Source organism: Leptosomus discolor, chromosome 7 (assembly GCF_034619465.1).
Source record: "Leptosomus discolor isolate bLepDis1 chromosome 7, bLepDis1.hap2, whole genome shotgun sequence".
NCBI lineage: Eukaryota > Metazoa > Chordata > Aves > Leptosomiformes > Leptosomidae > Leptosomus > Leptosomus discolor.
The window spans coordinates 31,664,296-31,684,994 of record NC_141397.1 but is presented as its reverse complement, the minus strand read 5'-3'; the positions used below and the strand labels follow the sequence as shown (position 1 = coordinate 31,684,994).

The following is a 20,699-nucleotide window of genomic DNA, read 5'->3' as shown; positions in this document are numbered from 1 at the left end:
GTGATAGAATTTCAAGTGGGGACTAATTTTTCCATCGTGCCATTATAAATGTTGTAATCTCAGTCATGGTCTGTGTGACACTGCATCCTTCCCCACCAGCAAAGCAGGCTTAGGTGGATTTGTGTGCCAAAGCTGAATATGCCAGGGAATCTCCTGAATCTGTCATACTCCCAATATGTCAGCGTGGCAAGAGATGTGTGAGCCCTGGAGGTCCAGTTTGCTCTTAAAACCCAGGCTTGAGGAGTCCTGCAGGAAACCCCCCCTCCCTCTCACTGAGCTTACAAGGAGACCCAACGTCCCCAAAAGTATTGTAAATGGGTCCTCAGGGAAATCACTCTTCATGATATCTGGCAGCATACCACTTTCATTAGTGTTTGATGGCACTGTATCAATGCCGTCTCCTCAGGAGCTGAGTTATGTTTGTGATACAAAAAACTTAGTGCTACTTACATACGAAAGTCTCATCTTGGAGTTTTTTATATAACAGAAAGTGATGGAAGGCTATTCCAGCTCTTAATTCTGATACATCTCTGTGCCTGGGAAACGTTGCATGCTCCCTGCACTATTGCCATAACGTTCTTGTTTCTCATGAATCCGTGATGATGCTTGACTTACTGTGATGCTTGTAAAGATAGATGGGCAACAAGTCTTTACCCTGTACTTATTCTTTCTTTTCTTCATGGACTATTCTTCTTTCCTCCACAGTTTGTCAGGGGACAAATAACAAGCTGACCCAACTGGGACATGTGGAAGACCATTTCACCAGCCTGCAGAGGATGTACAACAACTGTGAGGTGGTACTCAGCAACCTGGAGATTACATACGTGGAGCACAATCGTGACCTCTCTTTCCTGAAGGTTAGTGTTATTGACCAATGTGGCCTTCCCTGCTAAAGGAATCTTACTGCATTTTTTTAAGTGCAAAGGATCAGCTACCTGTAAAATTCTGTGGTAATCGAAAAACATAGCTGGCTGTCAGACAAATTGCAGATCACAGTCTCAGTATACCTGTAGGCTGCAGGATGTGCTCAAACTTACTATACTAAATCACATACTTTGAGAAATAGCTTTTCCAGCACCTGCCAACCTATGCTGGCTGCCATGCGGATGCATTTCTTCTAATTTACAAGTATTATTACATCCTTACCCATTGCCTCACCCCTAAGAGGTTCCCCACCAGCAGAGACCGGGCAAGGGGTATGGCTCTGCTCCCCCACTGCCAGGTTGCCAATAGCATCACACTTTATGTTATATTTTTTAAAGGAGGTGTTTTACATGCATTGGTTTTGGCATGCTCAGTTACCAGATTAGGAGGTTTTCAAAGAAAGAGGTGGGAGATTAAGTTTTTTTTGACATAAGTGTATGTCTTATATCAAGAGCTCTTGTGTAGTAGATTTGAATAAACAGGTCAGTCCTGTGGATTTAGAGGAGTAATCTCTTTGTGTGAGCTTTCCTCCTCGGGGAACAAAGAGGGGGGGGGGGAGAGGAGAAAGCATTTCATTATAGTAGCAAGCAAGAACATCAACATCAGTAAAGAAATGGTTACAAATATGATGGTATTGCCGTTTTTTTTTTTCCCCAAGCACAACTTAACCATGGAGCTCAGTGTCCCCAGAACATAACAGGTCTCTTGAAAATGGTGGTCTTCATAGAATAGAAAGTGGGAGTCTGAGAGTATTTCACTTACGGTGATTTTTGTAGGCGATAGAAATGCACACATTTCACAGTATAAGGCAGGAATTATCCTGGGGCTGCTTCACTTGTCTTGTTGTCCTGTAGCTATTTGGTGCTAAAGAGAGAGATGTTTACCTGCTGCTGTTCTCTGCTGAGCATTGGAGGATCCACTAGGGAAGAGGCACAGAAGAAAGAGTGTAAAGCCTCAGTCACGTGATATCTCTGTGCTGACAGTGATTGGAGTTCAGGGGAAGCATCATGCTTGCCCTATCATACATGCTTGCCCTGTTCTCCTGAGTCCCCTAGGCAGCCCCACTTGTCCTTGCTTGGGGATAGAACAGGGGTAAGCTGGGCCTTTGGAATGACTCCCTGATAACTGCTCTAAGAGTCAGTTTATACCTGCTTAGACAGCAAAGTCTTCCACGTAGTTCCATCTTGTTCTCCGATTTACTTTTTTTTAAAATGAGGTTAAGTGGTTTATCATTCCTTAAAATTGGAAGACGGTGGATTGGAGGGGTGGGAGGAGGATAGCAACTCTGTCGGGAATAGAAGAGTGCTATGGATTAAACACCTTGTTTCTTCTGTTCTCTCAGACAATACAGGAGGTTGCAGGCTACGTGCTTATCGCGCTTAACATGGTGGATGTCATTCCCCTAGAAAACCTCCAGATCATCCGAGGGAATGTGCTGTATGACAGCTCTTACGCCCTGGCAGTTTTATCCAATTACCACATGAATAAAACCCAGGGACTCCGAGAGCTTCCAATGAAACGGCTATCAGGTGAGAGAAGGGCAGGAAGTGTAGGCAACTGTAAAGCGAACTTCAACTGTTGGGTTATTGGTGTCAAGATCTGAGTGAAGATCTCCTCCAAAGTCACACGCAATCAAATCCTGCTCTAGAAACAAAGATTTGAATGTAGTTTCCCGGTTTCCTACTTGCTTTCCTGCTAGCCAGCCTTCTTCAAAAGATGAAGAAAGTTCATCATTTCCCATTGCAGAAGGATCCAGAAAATCCAAAGCATCAGCAGGGTGGTGAGATTTATTTGTGTCCCCGAAAATGGCAAAGTATCTGCTACACATTATTTTGTATTATTTGATTCCAGCGCATACATGTCAGTGTTTTCTGTTAAATTCCAGTGGGAGCGGGTGGTATGTGAGTTAGGGTCTTACAAGGTCCCTGGCCATGCACAGCAGCAGTGCCATTTCTTCCAAGTGCAGTGGCCTCTGGAGGTGGCAGAAAGCCACATATAGTGGCATCCAACAGCAGACAACCCTCCAGAACCCATCAGTCTGAGCCTGGTGTTAGTTGCACCATCAGGAGAGCTGGTGCTGTGCAGATTGTCCTTTTCTGTCAGCATAGTGTGACTGAGGTAAAGAAATAGGTGTTTTATTTCCCTTTCTTTAGGTCAGAAACAGAAGACTTAAGCAGTTTGCTTCACTTACCAGTTTTTTTCCTTCCATGGCAGAAATTCTCAACGGAGGTGTTAAAATCAGCAACAACCCCAAACTGTGCAACATGGACACTGTTCTCTGGAATGACATCATTGACACGAGCAAGAAGCCTCTCACGGTGCTTGAATTTGCAAGCAACCTGTCTTCTTGTGAGTATTAACTTACTAAAAATGCTATGCACTCCCCCATTTCAGAGAGCAGAATGAACATCCCATCTTTTGTGTGGTGGGTTTCAGGTCCACCAGTTCCTGCATGCAGGGCCACCAAGCCCTGTTCCAAGGGAAGCCCTTTCACTTCTTCACCACTGGCCTAAGATGTAATTTTTCATGGTGGGTAGGTCCTTAACTCACAGCTCAGTGAAGTTCTTGGGAAAGCTTCTCTTGGTTTCAGACAGTACCATGCATATGTGTTTCTTCAAAGACAGCTCAGAATAACGTGCACTCATTTGCTTTCCAGCAATTTTCTGTTTACAATAGAAGGCTCTGGTCTAGAAAACTCATATGGGTACCTTCACAGAGTTACTGTGGGACTTGAAGCCTTTTTAGCGCTAAGGCCCAAGTTGAGTGCTGTAAAACTCTCGTTTTGGGCTGCATGGATTATCCTTCCAAAATTAGTAATAAACAGGCAGATACATCTGATGCTTTAGATCAGCAGGGAGATGAGCGTATATTTAAAAGTTTGTGTAGCATATGCTTTGAGTGGGCTCAAGCTAATCCTTCAGCTTTACGAGTCCCTTGTAAAATCCCTGGTCATTTCATGGAAAGGAGAGTTTATTTTCATTTCTGAGCATTTCATTTCTGGCTCTGTAAACTTGCAGGAAATCATATTTTCTTTATCTTCTTCCAGTTGCGTAACTGCCTGAGAGCTAATAGCCAGCCTCTGTGTTGACATAATTTTCTGCGGAGCCCTAGCGTGATCAAGGGGTTGTGAACAATAAAAGTCAGCACAGGAGTTTGGCTCTAAACACCACAGAAATGTTAATCTTTGACTTTTCAAAGTCAAAGGTCCCACACCAAATCAATCAACTCTTGGACAAGTATTGGCATTTTTTTAACTATTTAGTGGGTGGGTGTGGGGAAGGGAGAATCATGTGTTGTTAGCAGAATCACTCTAGTAGGAAATGTCTTTTAAATGTAGTGAATTCCAGATTAATCTGCTTAGCCTTTTATGGTTTTAGTAATCATCCTGTCGTCTAAAATAAGTTGTTTTTCTGGGACTTTGCTTGTCATTAAGCATAAGAAAAGAGTAAGGAAGGACAGATGGGAAAGAGCCTGGCACTGAACCTTCAGCATCGGGCAGGGTGTCCGTCCATCCTCCTGCTTCTCTATCAATTGTCTGTCTGCTGCGTAGTCCTATGCCAAGGAGTATTTTTGGCAGAGGACAGGAGTAGGGTGCAAAGCAGACAAGTCGAATTACTTTGTGGTCAGAGTAGCTGGCAGTTGCCTGCGAATCCAGTTGGGTTTGTTTTCTTTTTAGAACCGTGTTATTCAGAAACACTGATTTACATGTGGCCAGCAGTGAGCAGCTGGCACATGCCCGGCCACAACTTGCCGTTGCATGCAAACTTCAGCAGAAGGGCCAGCCGGGCAGTAGCTGAGATTCCTGTTCCTGGGAAAAATATGCCTCTTTCATAAGCTAGACTGACTGGGTATTGTGCTCGCTTGCTCAAAGGTGTGGAGAACTGCACGTAGGAAACCAGAGATGAACAAAGGATAAGGATTTAAAGTCCATCTCCCAAAATTTTTGGGCACTGGTATATAGCTGCTTTCTCCCCTGATTTATTGAGAAGGAAAGCTCAAGTCTTTGTTTTCTGTGACTCACGTGATGATGTTGTTGTCCATGTTTAGAGAGTATAATACTCTACTCCTGCATTTTAGGTCCCAAATGCCACCCAAACTGCACAGAAGACCACTGCTGGGGCCCTGGCGAACAGAACTGCCAGACATGTAAGCCTGCAGATTAATGGAGAAATACCTTGTGTGCACTGATGTACTACATTTCTATGTATTGAAAACCCAACCTGTCAAGCGCAAATTAGTGACCTGTATTGTTTCTTCTACTTCTCTGCGTCCCACTACGCTGGGGCTCCTTGAAGCACACTGCAGACAGACGTGGCCTGCCTCCCGCTCTGCAGAAGCGCAGTCGCAGGGAGGACGGTCGTGCCCACTCCCCTGCCGAGTAGCTCCATTTCTGGAGGGGAAACCTTGAGGTGGTTTGACTTGGGTCTGGATTTCCCTGCAGAAGTGCCGTTCCTCCAGAGGCAAATGACTCCAGCTGTCTCCCACGTTGAAAGCTTTTGTCTGTCACCCACAACTTTCTCCTATCTGCACTTGAGAACATTTATTCTTTAAGTTATTTCACCATATAAGAAAGAACGCAGTAGCTGCGTGGTGAATTGTTTGCCTTCCTGACGTTCCCTGCAGAGCCATTCTGTAGGCCAGTTAGCAATACTCTGGATTAATTTCTGCTGTTAGAAGCAACAATGTAACCCGATTTTTGCTGGCTTAATTTCCTCTTTTTGGAATCCCTGTAGGTTTCTTTTGTAAACACAAAAGGTGTCACCTTTGTGTGAGTAATCAAACCACATACTGTACTCAGAGGACCTTTGGAAGGCTCTCAGAAAATGCGTAGCAATTTTTTAATTTGTAAACGGAGATATTTGGCATTGCAAGGTTGTTCGGTTTGGCTCCCTGTGTTTTGCTATAAAATTTTGCAGGTAGGATGCTTGCCTAATGTTAAAAGAGCAACAGAAACATCCATTGAGAAGTGATTGAGATTTTGCCAAGCTTTATTTTTCCTAAAGTAAAGGCTGAGGAGGAAGACTGTCTCAATTTGTTTCACTGCTTCATTATTTCCTTTTCTCTAATAAGTGGGGAAATGCACTCTTTCTGATTGTTTTGTGTAAAGTTCAGTGGAAAGACTGCTGATCTACGCATAACACAAATGAAAGCAACATCCTATCTTTGTTTTTCCATTGCAAATAATCACCTAAACTTAAGTTTCTTGCTTGCAAGTGTCAGGCCAAATCTGTATGGCTTCCAGAGCTTAAGGGAAAAGGAACGTGTAGTTTTTCTCTCTTGATTTAGCTTTAGGTTTTTTCAGGCAGCTCTGCAGTTTGGCTCTCGAGTGGACAGTCACTGTGCACACAAAGCTCTTCCCAGGTCAGTCACTGCAGTTGAGGTTACACAGCTGTCCCAGGGACTTGCAAAACCTCAGGTCTCAGCCCTGCAAGCTTCCAGCATTTACGAACTCTTACTGGCTTCAGGAGGATGACTAGGAGTGCATAAAATGAAACGGTTTACAGGCTCTGGCTCTCCTTTTCAGACACTGGAGAATCTGGCCAACTGAAAATGTATCCCACATTTCCATGTGTGGGAAAGTTTGGGTGATACGTATCTTTCTCCTTCAACAAATGTGGGATATTCTGTATGAAATAGAAATGTTTTCAGTGATATACATTTCCAGCAGGAAGCTCTAGTCAATAGCTGTCAAAGTGACGAGCTGTTTTACTTTCCTGCTAATGCTTATGAAAAAAATTATGTCAAAATGCTGTTTCTGTAGAGCAATGTGCCTTTTATTCCCCTGCTTCTAGTTGAATTGAGGAGTTGCTATCAGAGAAGCTAGTGCATCTTGTGGAAATAATCTGTTTCCTTGAAAATATAATATCTTGCTTACAGGCCTACCAGAAAAATGAAATAATACAGTTTGGATACAAGAGTGTGTAATGGAAAAAGATAGGAAATACGATTTTTAAAAAATCACTATTAATGTACCCTGTAGCGGGCTATGTTTTCCAATAATTTTCTGTTAATTAGCAGCCATCTGTTTCAGACTTACAGGAATTCCTGATGATATCGTAACTTGTTCGTGCCAGCTGGAAGTTGATAACAGTTACTGTAGTGCACGGCCGGAATGCTCCGGGTGCTGTAATACAGCGGATTAGCCATCAGGTTTCTCTGACACCTAATGCCAGGGTCTGTGGATCAGTAATTATTTGTGGAGAACAAAAAATCCCATTTTGGTTCTCTGGTACAAACACATGCTAGCCATTAATTTCTGTGGGGTTTTTTTTCAATTGTTCTGATTGATTATAATTTTCTCCACTTTGATATTCATATAGAGATGATTTCCTGATTCTCAACAAAATGTTGCAGGCAGTTTTTGCTTCCCTGCAAAAAGCTGAACGAGGGCCAGGTCTTCCTCTGGGTTGCTGTACTGGTGCAAACCCTGTGGGAGTTGAGTAATGAAGATAAAATTTGGCCAAGGAATTGAAGCCTAAAGAAAAATAATACAGTATGCATATGAAATTGGTTTGCTGAGTGGGTCTCCCCTGTCTGCAAATTTCAGAAATTTTTTTAGTGCATTGAAGGGATCCTTACACCACACCAACAATGTATGGTTTCCCGTTATAGTACAGAGTCCTGGTAGTTCTCTTGTCGTGTTTTTTTTCCCAAAGCTAGCACCAATAATAACAGATTTTCTCAATAAAGTGGAGTCAGATCCTGTTCTATTGCCCAGCTGTAAGATGCGATGACTCCATGGAGTTTTTCTTGGTTTAGGCCACAGGGACCTGGATGCTCTTTCTAAGCAGGACATGGTTTGCTGGCTGGGACCAGAGTGCTTAGCATCTCACAGGAGCCAAGATAATTACAGGCTGAATACAACCCCTTCTCACCGCTGCCCACACCAGCTCTCACCTCTCCCAAGCTTTGGCCTTATGTGGGGACAGAATATGCATCCCATGGGGAAAATCTAGCACAGATCCTGCACCAGACCTTTTCTTCATATTTCTTGATCTCATTGCAGCAAGTACAGCTTAAATGTTCTTCCTTCCTGATGTTTTTCCTTTTTCCTTCTGTCTTCCAGTAACGAAAGTTATCTGTGCCCAGCAGTGCTCTGGCCGGTGCAGGGGTAAGGTGCCCAGCGACTGCTGCCACAACCAGTGTGCTGCGGGGTGCACGGGGCCTCGGGAGAGTGACTGCCTGGTAACGATGCTACACCACCACCATAATTGCTTAAATCCCTGTCATGGCGAGGCAGGCTTACAGCTGCCTGTCCTCTAGCCTTCTTCTATCCAAGAACGCCTCAGGGAGATGCTGACCTGGAGGGTGCTTGAGGGCTTCCCTGCATGGGTGGTCAGTGGGAGGGAAGAGGGCATGAATTTCACAGCACCTTTAGCTGGTCTTTACTGACTTTGCAGGTGGAATTCCCTAGCGCATGGCAAATCAGCGTTTGTGCCTTCAGGAGCCAAATGAGCTCAAAGCTGTTGCAGAGCAGCTAAGTGTTTACTGTAGGCAACTTCCCCACATAGGCAGGTCTCCAGGTCCTCAGCTTCTGCCACGGTGCAGTGGTTTTCCATGCTAGCACGGTTTTGCCTTGTGCTCCTTAGCGCTGGTCAATAATGATCTTGGTTTACTAAAGCAAGAACTTGTAAAGGGAATAAGATATGATGGATCTTCACTTTTTTTACATTTCATTGAACTTCAGACGTGAAATCTAGGTTTTCCTTTCTGGTTTTCAGTTGCCTCAAAAGCACTGTGTTTGGGGGACTCCGGGGCAGTGGAGGGAGAAGGAGCAAATGGAGCTTTTTTAGGGGAAAAAAAAAATCCCATTGCTTTTTTACAAGAGCTTCAAAGTGTTGGTGCACGCTGTGGTTTTAACTCTTCCCCATGTTTGCACTACACTTCCTTCTGACTTAAGTGACACCTGAGTAATTGCCACAGAAACCGTCCGGTCTGGGTTTTGTTTTTATCTGTATTCCTGGTCCCCTTATAAATTGCATGGTTATAATGCTCTTACTGGCTGACAGAGAAGACAGTTATTCTCTTTCATCTGGAAAGCCAGGGAAGGGAAAAAGGGGAAGGGAGAGTGATTATTAATTTAATGCAGAATTAGATTGGAAGAGCCAACTTGTCCTTCATAAATGCCTGCTAAATTGTTCATTACCTGCAGCCAAATATAATGGCTTCAGTTTAATATTTAGCCAGAAAAGCCAGTAATCAGCAGGAAAGGACTCTATTTGATTTAGATTATTAAAAAGAGGCCAAGAAAAGTGTTGTGTGTCTTGATCTGGTTACTGCTTGTAGGGAAAATTCTTCTAAGGCATGCAGATTCGCTCCTGTTCCCACGTGAATCCCAGCAGCTTTCCGCCAGAGTGCCAAGGTTTCTTGTTCAGAACGAGAAAACCTCATGTTCTCTCTTCTTTTTTCAACTCGATTGCCCGACCTGAAGCAAACTTTCACCTTCAAAGCATGAGCAACCATCCCTGTAGCTGCTTGGAGTTTCCATTAGAGCTAAGCAGGAGCCCATCAGAATGTTTTTCAAGAGCTAATGTAAAATCATTGTCACTTTTTAAGGGGAAGGTAGTTTAATGGGTGCTGTTGTTCAATGGCAGGCATGCCGCAAGTTTCGGGATGATGCTACATGCAAGGATACGTGTCCCCCATTGGTCCTGTATAACCCCACCACTTATCAGATGGATGTCAACCCTGATGGAAAATACAGCTTCGGAGCCACTTGTGTGAGGGAATGTCCACGTAAGTTGATTTCAGGTTGCAGCTGCAGAGGAGGTGGAGGGTTGGAGAGAGGTGGGGAAGCGACCTGTGTCATCCCTCTGCATTATGGCCAAGTGGAAGAGCGCTTCCTTGTTCTCCACAGCTTCTGTGGGAACTGAGGACAGGTGACAAAAATGAAAGAATAGCTGGTAAAGAAGCCAGCCTCTTCAAACTCGCTGCATCCATCACCTTCCCTGATTTTTAACCATTAAATTTTGATTTCTGAAGATTTTTCTCTTGATGGGGAGAAAAACATCTTATGACAACTATCAAAACAACGGCCATATAGGATCAGTCCTGTGGATTACGAAAGCAGTATCAACTCTTAACTGGTTCTTAATTAGGACTGGTAGAAAGTCATTGGTTTGAACTCTCGCCCTCAAGTCCTGTGATCATTGCTTTCTCTACAGGTGCTTGCTTTTTTTATCATGCTGTTCCATGTCCATGTTTTTTTAAACCATCACGACTTTAATGTGAGAGAGGGTTTACCATGCAAAACAGGTGTCCCTTTCTGAGGCTGGCCATTGCCCTGCCTGACCCTTAGCCTGGAACAGTGAGTGAAGGTGACGGATCAGAATTGCTGTGTATCGATCCCAGTTATGGCACTGCTGCACAGCCTGACCGTGGCAACATTGTTTTAACCTTCTGTGACTGTTCTCATCTTTGTAGAATGGTGATAGCACTGTATGTCTATCTACCTTCAAAGGTTGTTTGTGAAGATTCATCAGTAATGCCTGTACTTTGCAAAGAATGCCAAAAGCTCAAACCCTCTTTTTTCTTCCTGGTGTTGAAGTGCCAGCGCAGCCCCCAACGCATCTCTTGAATCTCAATGTCCTTTGTATCCTTGTTTTTTCCAGACAACTACGTGGTGACAGACCATGGCTCCTGCGTTCGCTCGTGCAATAACGATACTTACGAAGTGGAAGAAAACGGTGTTCGGAAGTGTAAAAAGTGTGATGGGCTATGCAGCAAAGGTACAAAAAGCGTGGGATAAACCAGTAAGGCTTTGCAATGATAGGTAACTTATTACAAGAAATGCATGGAGTTCTGACCTTAATTGAGTGCAAATTCCATATAAATATTCAGGGATAGTTTGAAGATATGACAAGTGGTTTGATCAGGAAAGATGGCTGTGGAGCATGCTCTCTATCTGGGATACACCACAAATACAGTAGATAAACTGTGCATCTTGTGCATGTGTATCTTGCATGTCAGCCTTCTCCTTTGCTTGTCCTTCCCTGTATCTCATCAGGGGGAATAAGTTGAAAACGGGACAGAAAGAGAGAAGAGCATGTGCCAGAGCCTGTGTGCAGAGATGCTCAGACCAGAGCTGCACAGCCAGGCAAGCAGGAAGCGGTTATCTTGTGGTGCTTTCTGAAAAGAAAAGTAGGCAAAAGATCTATGAAACTCATCTTACAGTGGTAGGTTTGACCATATAGGAGTGCCTTCTGGACTAATGGCATCTCCATGTTTATTCCCTTTGATGTGATTGGGCTTCACTCTTCTCCCCCCTGACTTTTGTATCTCTCTTTTAACAGTGTGCAATGGCATTGGAATAGGTGAACTTAAAGGGATCCTCTCCATAAATGCCACAAACATCGACTCCTTCAGAAACTGTACCAAGATCAATGGGGATGTCAGCATTCTCCCAGTTGCATTTCTAGGGTGAGTTGCCTGTTGGTCGTTTAGCACTGGAGGAGAAGGTCTAGGGAGAAATTCAGGCTAAGCCATTCTTTTCCCAATTTCTCATTCTGTTTGTTTCAGTGATGCCTTCACAAAGACTCTACCCTTGGACCCCAAGAAGCTGGATGTCTTCAAAACGGTCAAAGAAATATCAGGTTAGCAATGAGTTTTAAGCTGAGTTGTTCTCTGATTGGTGCTGCCAAAAACACAAAGGGAGAGGAGGGAAACTTTTTAAGTGCGTGAAGAGAAATCCAAGTGAATGGTTTCTGTCTCTGAGCTACCAGGGGTCACTGTTCACAAAGGTGGTCAGCAACGCCTTGCTAGTGTTACACCCACGTAACCCGTACTGGTCTCCCATCCAAGGTGTGTGGTTTGGCCAGACCATCCCTTCTGCTCAACCGTCAGCCCTAGCAAAAAGTAGAAGCAGAGGTCTTCAGCCACCCAAGAAGTATGCGGTGATGCAGAGGCGTGGCACTCTGGTTAAAAAAAGCCAAGTGTGTTTCTATTTGTGGAAAACCTTTCAGCAGCTCCTTAGGGAAGCATGCTCAGTGGCTTGCGTCATCCTTGTGGAAACGCCCTCTCCAGCCTTAAGAGCTCTTCCTTGGGGTGAACGTGTCTCCACGAGCACAAAGTGGCCAGCAGAGTGCTCAGCCACTGTATTGCACCAAGTATCAATTAAAAGTAATTTCGTTCAGCCCATTATGAGTGTAACATCAGAGCTGGGTCCACAGATGTGACTCCAGTTCCCCTTTCCTTTCTCTTTTACCTGTCTGATTCCCTTCAGGATAGCAATGACTAACCCCAGAGCTTCATACAGCAGCCTGCAGTTTCCCAAATTCTCCCCCTCCTCCCAAGCGCCTCGGCTGAGCAGGGAAATCTGCTTGCCTTAGCAAATCCACTCCGAGCAGCTGTTTGTTCTGCTCTGTTTCTGCTTTCTCTTCAGTTCTGTTCCCCAAGGGCAGCTTATGAATGGGACGGAGCAATGCCTTTCTCCCACAGCTGGAGCCCACGGTAGCTCAGCCAGGGTATCTGCTGGCAAGAGCCGTCATCACTGGTGGCTTGGTGTGGCAGGATGTGCAGCTCACCAACACACTCATCTCTTATGCTCCTAAGCCCTCAGTGGTGGGCTAAGACGTAAACTGTTTATAAAACAGGGTTTAAAAATATCTCCCTGCTCACTAAAATGTCATGTTTCACTTTGAGATTCTCAGATAAGCATAGGGAAAGCACAAGCTTGAGGATTCTGCTGCCAATATTGACTGTGGGTTTAGTATTATTGTTATTATTTTTTAATCTTCTTCATTTCAGGATTTTTGTTGATTCAAGCCTGGCCCGATAATGCTACTGATCTCTATGCTTTTGAAAATCTGGAGATTATACGAGGCAGAACCAAGCAACAGTAAGTAAATCATGTGCCAGGGTGACTGTAAAAGAAACTCTGTTTAGAGCTGCACTTGTCTGAGCACGCCAAGGTGACAAGTGGTGTGAGACTCAGGTGTCCCAAAATAGATGCAGAATGGGAAAAACCCTGTGAGGACTGTCTTTGTAGCAGCAGAGAATGTGGCCGGGGGGGACATGACCCTCAACTCTGTGCTGCATGTAGTGGACTGCCCTGAGCCTGCTCCCAGGACCAGGATCTCCTCTACCCCACCAGCCTGGAAGCACAAGCAGGATGGAGAGCGCTCTTTGCAATCTGGGGCAAGTTACAATGTGATCTTGAGCACTTCAAGATTTGAGGTAGCTGGGGGGTCAGGAATGGAGACCGTGGCTGTCAGGCAGTGCATCCAGCACCCTCCTGGGCTTTCCCCAATAGGAAGGATGGCTTGGTGGACCAGCACAAAAATAATAGCTGCTCTGCCTACAACCATTGTTGCACATCATTTACTTGGCAGAGCGCACATGTCCTGCCAGTTTTAGGTTGAAAAGCCCATGCAAAACCAAATATGAGTATTGCAGTTGTTTTACAATAGGTATGTCATGTACCAGGTGTGAAGTTTAGAGGCCTGAGCAGCATCTTGCTTGAACAAAATCCAGTTCACAGCAACATGCATTTGAAAACCAGAAGTAAACTGTGCCGAATAAAACCCTGCTTACTAATGCTCTTTCTTCCATGTTTTCTTTCTCCTGGAATCTCCATTTTAGTGGCCAATATTCCCTTGCTGTTGTTAACTTGAAAATACAGTCCTTAGGGCTGCGCTCCCTCAAGGAAATAAGTGATGGAGATGTTGCCATTATGAAGAACAAGAACCTCTGCTACGCTGACACTATGGACTGGCGCAGCCTGTTTGCAACTCAGAGCCAGAAAACAAAGATTATACAGAACAGAAATAAAAATGAGTGTGGTAAGCCAGCGCTGCCTTCCTGCTCCCTGCTGAAATACAAGAGTAATTCAAGCAAGGCTTGTTTCCTGTGTGTTCCCCTGGCTGCAAAATTCATCAGTGATATGGCTTTAATGAAGTGGGATTTTTTCCCACCGAGGATGTGGGCTTCATGGTGTCTAGCAGATGGGAAGGAGCTGCTTCACCACTGTGGGCATAGTGAAGCCACGTAGGTTGAAGAACACAGAAGCTGACTCTAAACATGGGACTTTTTTGACAAGGTTGAAGCTGTTGTTCAACCATGCTACTGTGGTCCCTGGCCCAAAATCTAATTATTTCTCTTTGTGGAATATGAATTTGTTGTATTTTGGAAATTGATTGTAGAATCACAGAAGGGTTTGGGTTGGAAGGGACTTCCAAAGATCATCTAGTTCCAACCCTCCTGCCATGGGCAGGGATGCCTTCCACCAGACCAGGTTGCTCAAAGCCCCACCCAGCCTGGCCTTGAACACTGCCAGGGAGGGGGCAGCCACAGCTTCTCTGGGCAACCTGGTCCAGTGCCTCACCACCCTCGCAGTAAAGAATTTCTTTGTAATATCTGATCTAAATCTCCCCTCTTTCAGTTTAAAACCATTGCCCCTTGTCCTGTCACTACAGGCCTTTTTAAAAAGTCATAATAAGCCCGCTTTAAGTACTGAAAGGCTGCAATAAGGTCTCCCCAGAGCTTTCTCTTCTCCAGCCTGAACAATCCCAACTTTCTCAGCCTGGTACTGGTTTAGTGTTATTATACAGCTGTTAAGCTGTCACTGAGGAGGTCATTCTTATTTCAAAAGGCCAGAAGTCACTCTTAATTTTAGGTGTTGGGAATTAAAAGAAGCATGATTATTCTTCTTTCACACTGCCAGGACCATTCACATCTGCTTTGGAACAAGTTGGAGAAACTGACTGGTCAAGATGGAGTCATTGGCAGTGCTGTGTTTGCCCTCTCTCCTGCCTTGACATTCATGGCTTTTCTTTCCTCTCTTTCTGTCCTAGCTGCTGCCAGGCATGTTTGTGACCCCCTGTGCTCAGACGTTGGCTGCTGGGGCCCAGGACCCTTCCACTGCTTCTCCTGCAGGTTTTTCGATCGCCAGAAGGAGTGCGTGAAACAGTGCAACATCCTGCAAGGGTAAGGTGTCTGAGGGGTGCTTGAGGTTTTGGCAGTCATTTGGGGTTTTAGTTTTTGAAACATGTTGTAGCTAGAAAGAAAGCAAAAAATAGAGTCTCTGGTTGTAGGATTTCGCCACCCTTGCAGAGTTGTTTTGTGAGCACATACCTAGCTGAGGTACCTCTCCTTCCCAGTTCAGCATGGCTTAGGAGTTTGCTCCTGCCACAGTGACTGCTGAGAAAACATCCCCTTAAGCCCATGAGGAGACTATCTGGAGGCCCAAGGAGGTCTAAGCCTTACTTTTCCTTCCCATAAGAATTAAAGGAGCTTAAACCCCAGGTGAAAATCCAAGCTATGCCTGTCATGTCAAGCCTATCGGGCGAGAGCCAGAGCCATTTGCAGTCACTGGGAGCTCAGTCACCCCTGGAGCCAGGGCTTCACTGCTCACTAGGCTTTCTTACTGCAAAGGGCCTCTTACACATGCTCAAATGAGTGGCTCGCCCTTGCAGTTTGCAAAGTTGCAGTCGAGGGAGAATGAACTTTTATCCAAAAAGTGCTGGGAGCAGCAATTTCAGGCAAAATTACTGCTTCCGCCTCGCTCAGGCCAAGGAAAATGTATCGCTGCTTGTGTGTCAGGACTGTGGCCGGGTTTTTCAGTCAGTTCAACAGGTGATATAGATGGGAAAGGCACATCTAGTGCTGAAAATTACAGGGATTTTTTAATAAATCTTTCAAAGTTTGGCTTTTAAAAATCATGAGTATTAAGCAAGTACTTGTTTGTATTTGTCTAGGAACTGGCAGTTCAGCAGCTGTCTTTTTTGTAAGTGAATTCCCTCCAGCAGCTATTATGACCTGAAGGGCAGATCTGGGCATTTCTTATGTCAAATGCCGGGTAGATTTAGTTTAATTAATAACACCATTACTTGAAGTGGAACAGCTTTATTGCTATTGAAACCATCTGTTCCCAACTTTCATATTTTAATGATTCATTGTGTCTTGTAGGGAGGACATGAATTTAATTATCAGTGCATTGCTGTTTAACTTCCCTACTTATTATTTGGAGCCTTGGAATCATTTGAACTGGTTTTGCTTATCTCTTTACATTGCTACCATTTAAAAGCCTTTGGAAATCATTGCAAATATTCTGTGTCTTAGCTTAAAAGGGGAAGTAAACTAAATTGTAGTGTGCAATCTGGAGTGCCATGTGTTCCACCATCAACCAAATTTCCCTTACTCTTACCTACCCTGGTTGCACTGAGCAAGTGCTGCTGGTGTAGCCAGGAGGGTCGCCCAGTACCTACCTGTCTCAGTACCATCATCCCAAACTATTTAAACTGAAAAAGTCAGGAAAAGGAGAGATGACCACAATTTATCACTCACTAATCAGCCTGGTTTTTTAATTATGTGTCTCTTTTTTTTGTTGTTTTCCAGGGAGCCAAGAGAGTTTGAGAAGGACTTCAAGTGCCTCCCCTGCCACCACGAGTGCCTGGTACAGAACTCCACTGCGTACAACGCAACCTGCACTGGACCTGTAAGAGCAGACTCAGCCTAGCAAACCTACACCTCAAACCATGTATTAATATGTATTTCCAGTGTTGAGATGATCCTGAGGTCTCGATTACCCTTCTCCGAGATTGAGTGGAGATCCTGGGGCAGGGGTGGGTTTAGAGGTTGGAGCAGGGGAGCAGAAACAGGAGAGGGAACTTCAGGGTGTTATTTTTCTTTTGTGTTACCCGTTATACATGTAATCCACAGTCACGGGCATCGTAGGCTCTTTCTTTTTTTCGTCTTTTTACAGGGAAAAAAAAAAGGCTTACTTATGTGTATTACAATACGGTAATTTGGCAAACATTTCAGGAACGTGTATGTACTGAACAGTCAAGTTGGTGTGAACAAATTAAATTTCCTTATTCAGAGGGAAAAAATCTGTTTAAAATAGTGGACTAAAACAGTAGCTTTTTGCCTTATTGAAAAGCCATAATAAAATTGTGATCGAAACCAAATGCTTACCAAATATAGGCAGGAAGCAGTTTTTACTTATAACCATGTTCCCTCCTCTAGCTAGGTTACAGTAAATACCTATGTTAAAGTAATCACAGGTGTAAATTATGTTCAAAGAAAGGCAATCAAAGCAAAATAATTGGATTTTCAAACTTGTTTAAATATTCCAAATTCATACAAAAGCTCCTTCTGCAAAAGTCAATGCAGTGTAGTCTTGCTAGTCATCCAGAGTCTTCCTCAATTTTGTTCTTCTTTAATTTTGACAATATTCTTTTGTGTCATGAAATGTGCAGTTTGGCAATGGTGCAAAATTATTCCTTTTTAATCAATTCAAACTGATATCTTAATTGTAAAACTCTAATTCTCTTTTTCTTTTTGGTAATTGAAATCAAATCTCCTGCTTCCATCACAGATCTCCTCTTTGCTACTTAACCCAGCTCTTTAAACATCTCTTGCCATCCCCTGCAACCACTGAGTGTTCAACACTTGCCCATCGTCAGTCTGAAGAGTCACTGCTAAATAATGTGGAGCATTTCCATCCTCCCTTCTAGCTTAGACTACCATGGCCTCAGGGATATTGTTAACATTATAAGCTCCTTCAGGCAATGACCACTCTCTTGTTCCGTATTTGCACAGTGTCTAGTAATCAGTCTATTATAGTGGCCCTTAGACATTACAGTAATTAAAATAATCTTCCTATAGCATGTCTTACTGTAGTCCCACTGAAACCAGCACTGTGGATCTGGTCTGGTTTTTCTCCATAGTAGAATCTAACCCAGAATTGCTGGTTCTCCTGCTTTAAAATATTTCAGGCATTCCTGATGCTGTTAATAGTCTGAATAAAGACGGTTCTGCCAAAAATGGCCAAAGGCAATGCCTTTAAATACAAACTAAGTGGCTTTCAAAGTAAAAAAAAAAAAAAACAAACCCACATGGATTCCTTGGGTTGCCTTCATTATCCCCTGCTTCTCCCTAACAGAGGAAAGAACCTGCACTGAGAAACCAGGAAAATAATGATTTGAGGCCAGTACTTGAGGGAGGTGTCAGCAGGTCCAGGCCCATCATTTTAAATCGTGTGATTGTAGATTGCACCAGGCAGCAGCCAGCCCCTCTGCTTTTCATCTTACTCCTTATTAAGGTGTTACATTATTCGCCACTTTTAATTTAAAGTGCAAGCTTTCCAACCAGGCAGAAGGCAGGGGCAAAAAAAACAGCAACACTGAAACTGAAGAAAATACTAGCTTTAAACATCAGGTACTGCCTTTTGTACCATCTCTCCTACAAGAGTAAATAACTGCAAATATCAGGTAGCAAGGTAATAAAAACAGATGATGCTGAAAACTTCCAGCAGTGGAAGGCATTTAGATTTATCTGCTGAATTTCTTTCTGCATAGGCTGATGTAAGGATGTTATAAACAAGCTGTTTCTCTTTGCAGGGTCCTGACAATTGCATGAAGTGTGCCCATTTTATAGATGGCCCCCACTGCGTGAAATCCTGCCCAGCAGGGGTTCTGGGTGAGAATGACACCCTTGTCTGGAAATATGCTGATGGGAATGCTGTTTGCCAGCTCTGCCATCCAAACTGTACCCGGGGGTGAGTAAAACCTTGGGCTGAATGGAGACAGGGAGAAAAAGAAACAGGGGAAAAACTCCTCTCAAAGCTCTTTCTCTTCCTGACGGTCCCATGTCAAACCACCGAGAAGAAGAAATAGCAGGGAGCAAGAGAGGTCAGAAGTACTCAGGTAATATAAGCAGAGCACTGCAGACTTTGTAAATAGAAGAGTTCAGTGGCACTTCTTCTTTACACAGAAGACAAAAAAAAAAGAAAAAAAGGGAAAATGTTTTAGGGAGTTTGAAACAGGTTGGTTTGTTGATTAAAATAGGAAACTTCCTGGAATTTTACAGAACTCACCAGTGATGCACTTTTTTTCCCCCACCTGGCTTGGTGCTGGGTCCTCTGGCTTTGGGAGGAACATCAGTGACATCTGGTGGATGCTGGGCTCCCGGGGCTCATTTTTCTCTGCACCTTTAATTTTTTTTGAGGGAAGTCCCAGTGGGGACTACCACAGTGATTTTCTTTTTTTCCTTCTTTCCATATTCTAGCACATGGTCTGAGTTTAAAGCCTTGCTTGCCTCCTGTTAATTAATGGGCATCACAGTAAACCAAATCTGTATGAACCATTTTTGTCCTCATTTGGATGCATGCTTAAACTTCCACCTATAACAAGCTGTGAATTGAACTGTATTTAACCTACATGGCAAGTAGTAACAACTGTCTCCTCTCCTGGATTCTGGCCTGCAAAGGACATGGGATGCACATTAGAAGGTTTTAGGAGACTTGGTTGTTGGACTGTGATGCTTTCAGAGCAAAAAAACCAGCCCACATTTGGTGTCTTTTCCTTCCCAGGCCCCTGCCCTGTAGCCTGCAGGTGTGTCTGATCTAAAATCCTTCTGTACTATGCCTGTAATATATGTTGCAAGAGAGAAGGTATATTCAGACCAACCATCATTACTTTCTATATTAGCTAATTCAACTGCCAGGTCATTAAAGAGCAGAATGCCCAGGCCCTCACCTTCATGGAGAAGAGGAGATAAAGGGTTAAACCAGAAAGTAACAGCCCTTCCTAGTGCTCCTAGTGAATTCAGTGCTCTGGTTTTCAGATGGTAGCTGTGGGTTTGCCACGATTTACAGTGATGCCCCCTGTGTTTTGTTACAGACACAGGCAAGGCTTATCAGGGCTTCCCATCACATGCCTAAGAGCAAATGATCTCAGTTGAAAAGGGTTCTTAATAACTTTGCTCTTTATTAATGACCTCAGTAGTCCTTACTGATACAAACTGGCCATGGTGATCCAATATGCTCCTTCTAACTGGCTACATGGAAATGCAGCTGATTATTGGAGCGGCATAATGGGTAACCGTATTTGAACAAGGCTTTCCACTGTGTGGCCTTGGTAGTGAGATCGAACGCTAGACTCGAATGCAAACTTGGAGAACATAATCTGCCAGATGTGGATGTAACTGCGAGCCACATGGTGGCATGTTGTGCACAAGCAAGTCCCCAGAGCAGACTTCATCAGAAAAGTCAGTTCCTGCCTGGCTTTAGCAGAGGATGAGCATACCACAGCAGTCTGGCAGATGATGGGGGTAGGGTAAGGAGACATTTTTTTAAAATTAGGGGTACCAAACATATGGCTCAGTATATTTGGCCCTGTGTTATTAAGGCAGAACATAAAAAGTAGTATCAGTTTTGTCTCTTACATGAACGAGCTGGACTAAGTTTGACATAGTTATATCGTGGATGTGCTCAATGGCCCTGTTGGAGTTGCTGCCCAAATGTGGCAGAAGAAATAGGCTGTATCTCTGAAGAGCTCAAGAGACCTAGAAAAAAGTAGTGTTACTATTTTTGCTTTACAGATGGGACATTTGAGGCAAATAGCATTGATGGGTAGCAAGCCAGTGTCAGAGGCGTAATCTGGGAACGTGCAGTCTGGCACAGCATTGTCCCCGTGAAGGCAATCAATCAGTAATGCCATTTACTTCTCTTCATGCCTTTCCCTCGTTGTCCTGCGGGAACGGGATCTATTCAGCAGTGGGTGGAAAACATCTGTCTTGCAAAGTTTTTGCATCCTTAGAAAGCACAATCTCAGCGATTTCTGCATGACAAGAAACAACAACTTTATTTCTGTCCCTGTCCAATTTTATGGCTGAAGCCCACAAAATCTTATCAGCATGATTAACTGCACTGACTTCAGTAGTCATGCAAGTAAGGTTTTCCAGGATCTAGCTCTGTTTTCCATATTTGAAGAAGCTGCAAGTAAAGAGGACTTCTCTTCCCAGCTGAGCTTTGTCACGAACTTTGATTTTGTACT

At 44.0% G+C, this 20,699-nt stretch overlaps 1 protein-coding gene across 1 annotated transcript in view; it reads left to right on the top strand.

The window, feature by feature from the left end:
- Window positions 1-707: 707 nt before the first annotated feature.
- EGFR (epidermal growth factor receptor) overlaps window positions 708-20,699 on the top strand; it is a 43,448-nt gene continuing 23,456 nt past the window's right edge. Inside the window, exons 1-14 of the mRNA XM_009950055.2 lie at window positions 708-857; window positions 2,267-2,453; window positions 3,139-3,273; window positions 5,002-5,070; window positions 7,991-8,109; window positions 9,519-9,660; window positions 10,536-10,652; window positions 11,217-11,343; window positions 11,443-11,516; window positions 12,670-12,760; window positions 13,504-13,703; window positions 14,715-14,847; window positions 16,258-16,357; window positions 18,264-18,421. Of these exons, the coding sequence (XP_009948357.2) occupies window positions 777-857; window positions 2,267-2,453; window positions 3,139-3,273; window positions 5,002-5,070; window positions 7,991-8,109; window positions 9,519-9,660; window positions 10,536-10,652; window positions 11,217-11,343; window positions 11,443-11,516; window positions 12,670-12,760; window positions 13,504-13,703; window positions 14,715-14,847; window positions 16,258-16,357; window positions 18,264-18,421 (1,733 nt within the window). The 5' untranslated portion in view covers window positions 708-776. The remainder of the gene's footprint in view (window positions 858-2,266; window positions 2,454-3,138; window positions 3,274-5,001; window positions 5,071-7,990; window positions 8,110-9,518; window positions 9,661-10,535; window positions 10,653-11,216; window positions 11,344-11,442; window positions 11,517-12,669; window positions 12,761-13,503; window positions 13,704-14,714; window positions 14,848-16,257; window positions 16,358-18,263; window positions 18,422-20,699) is intronic.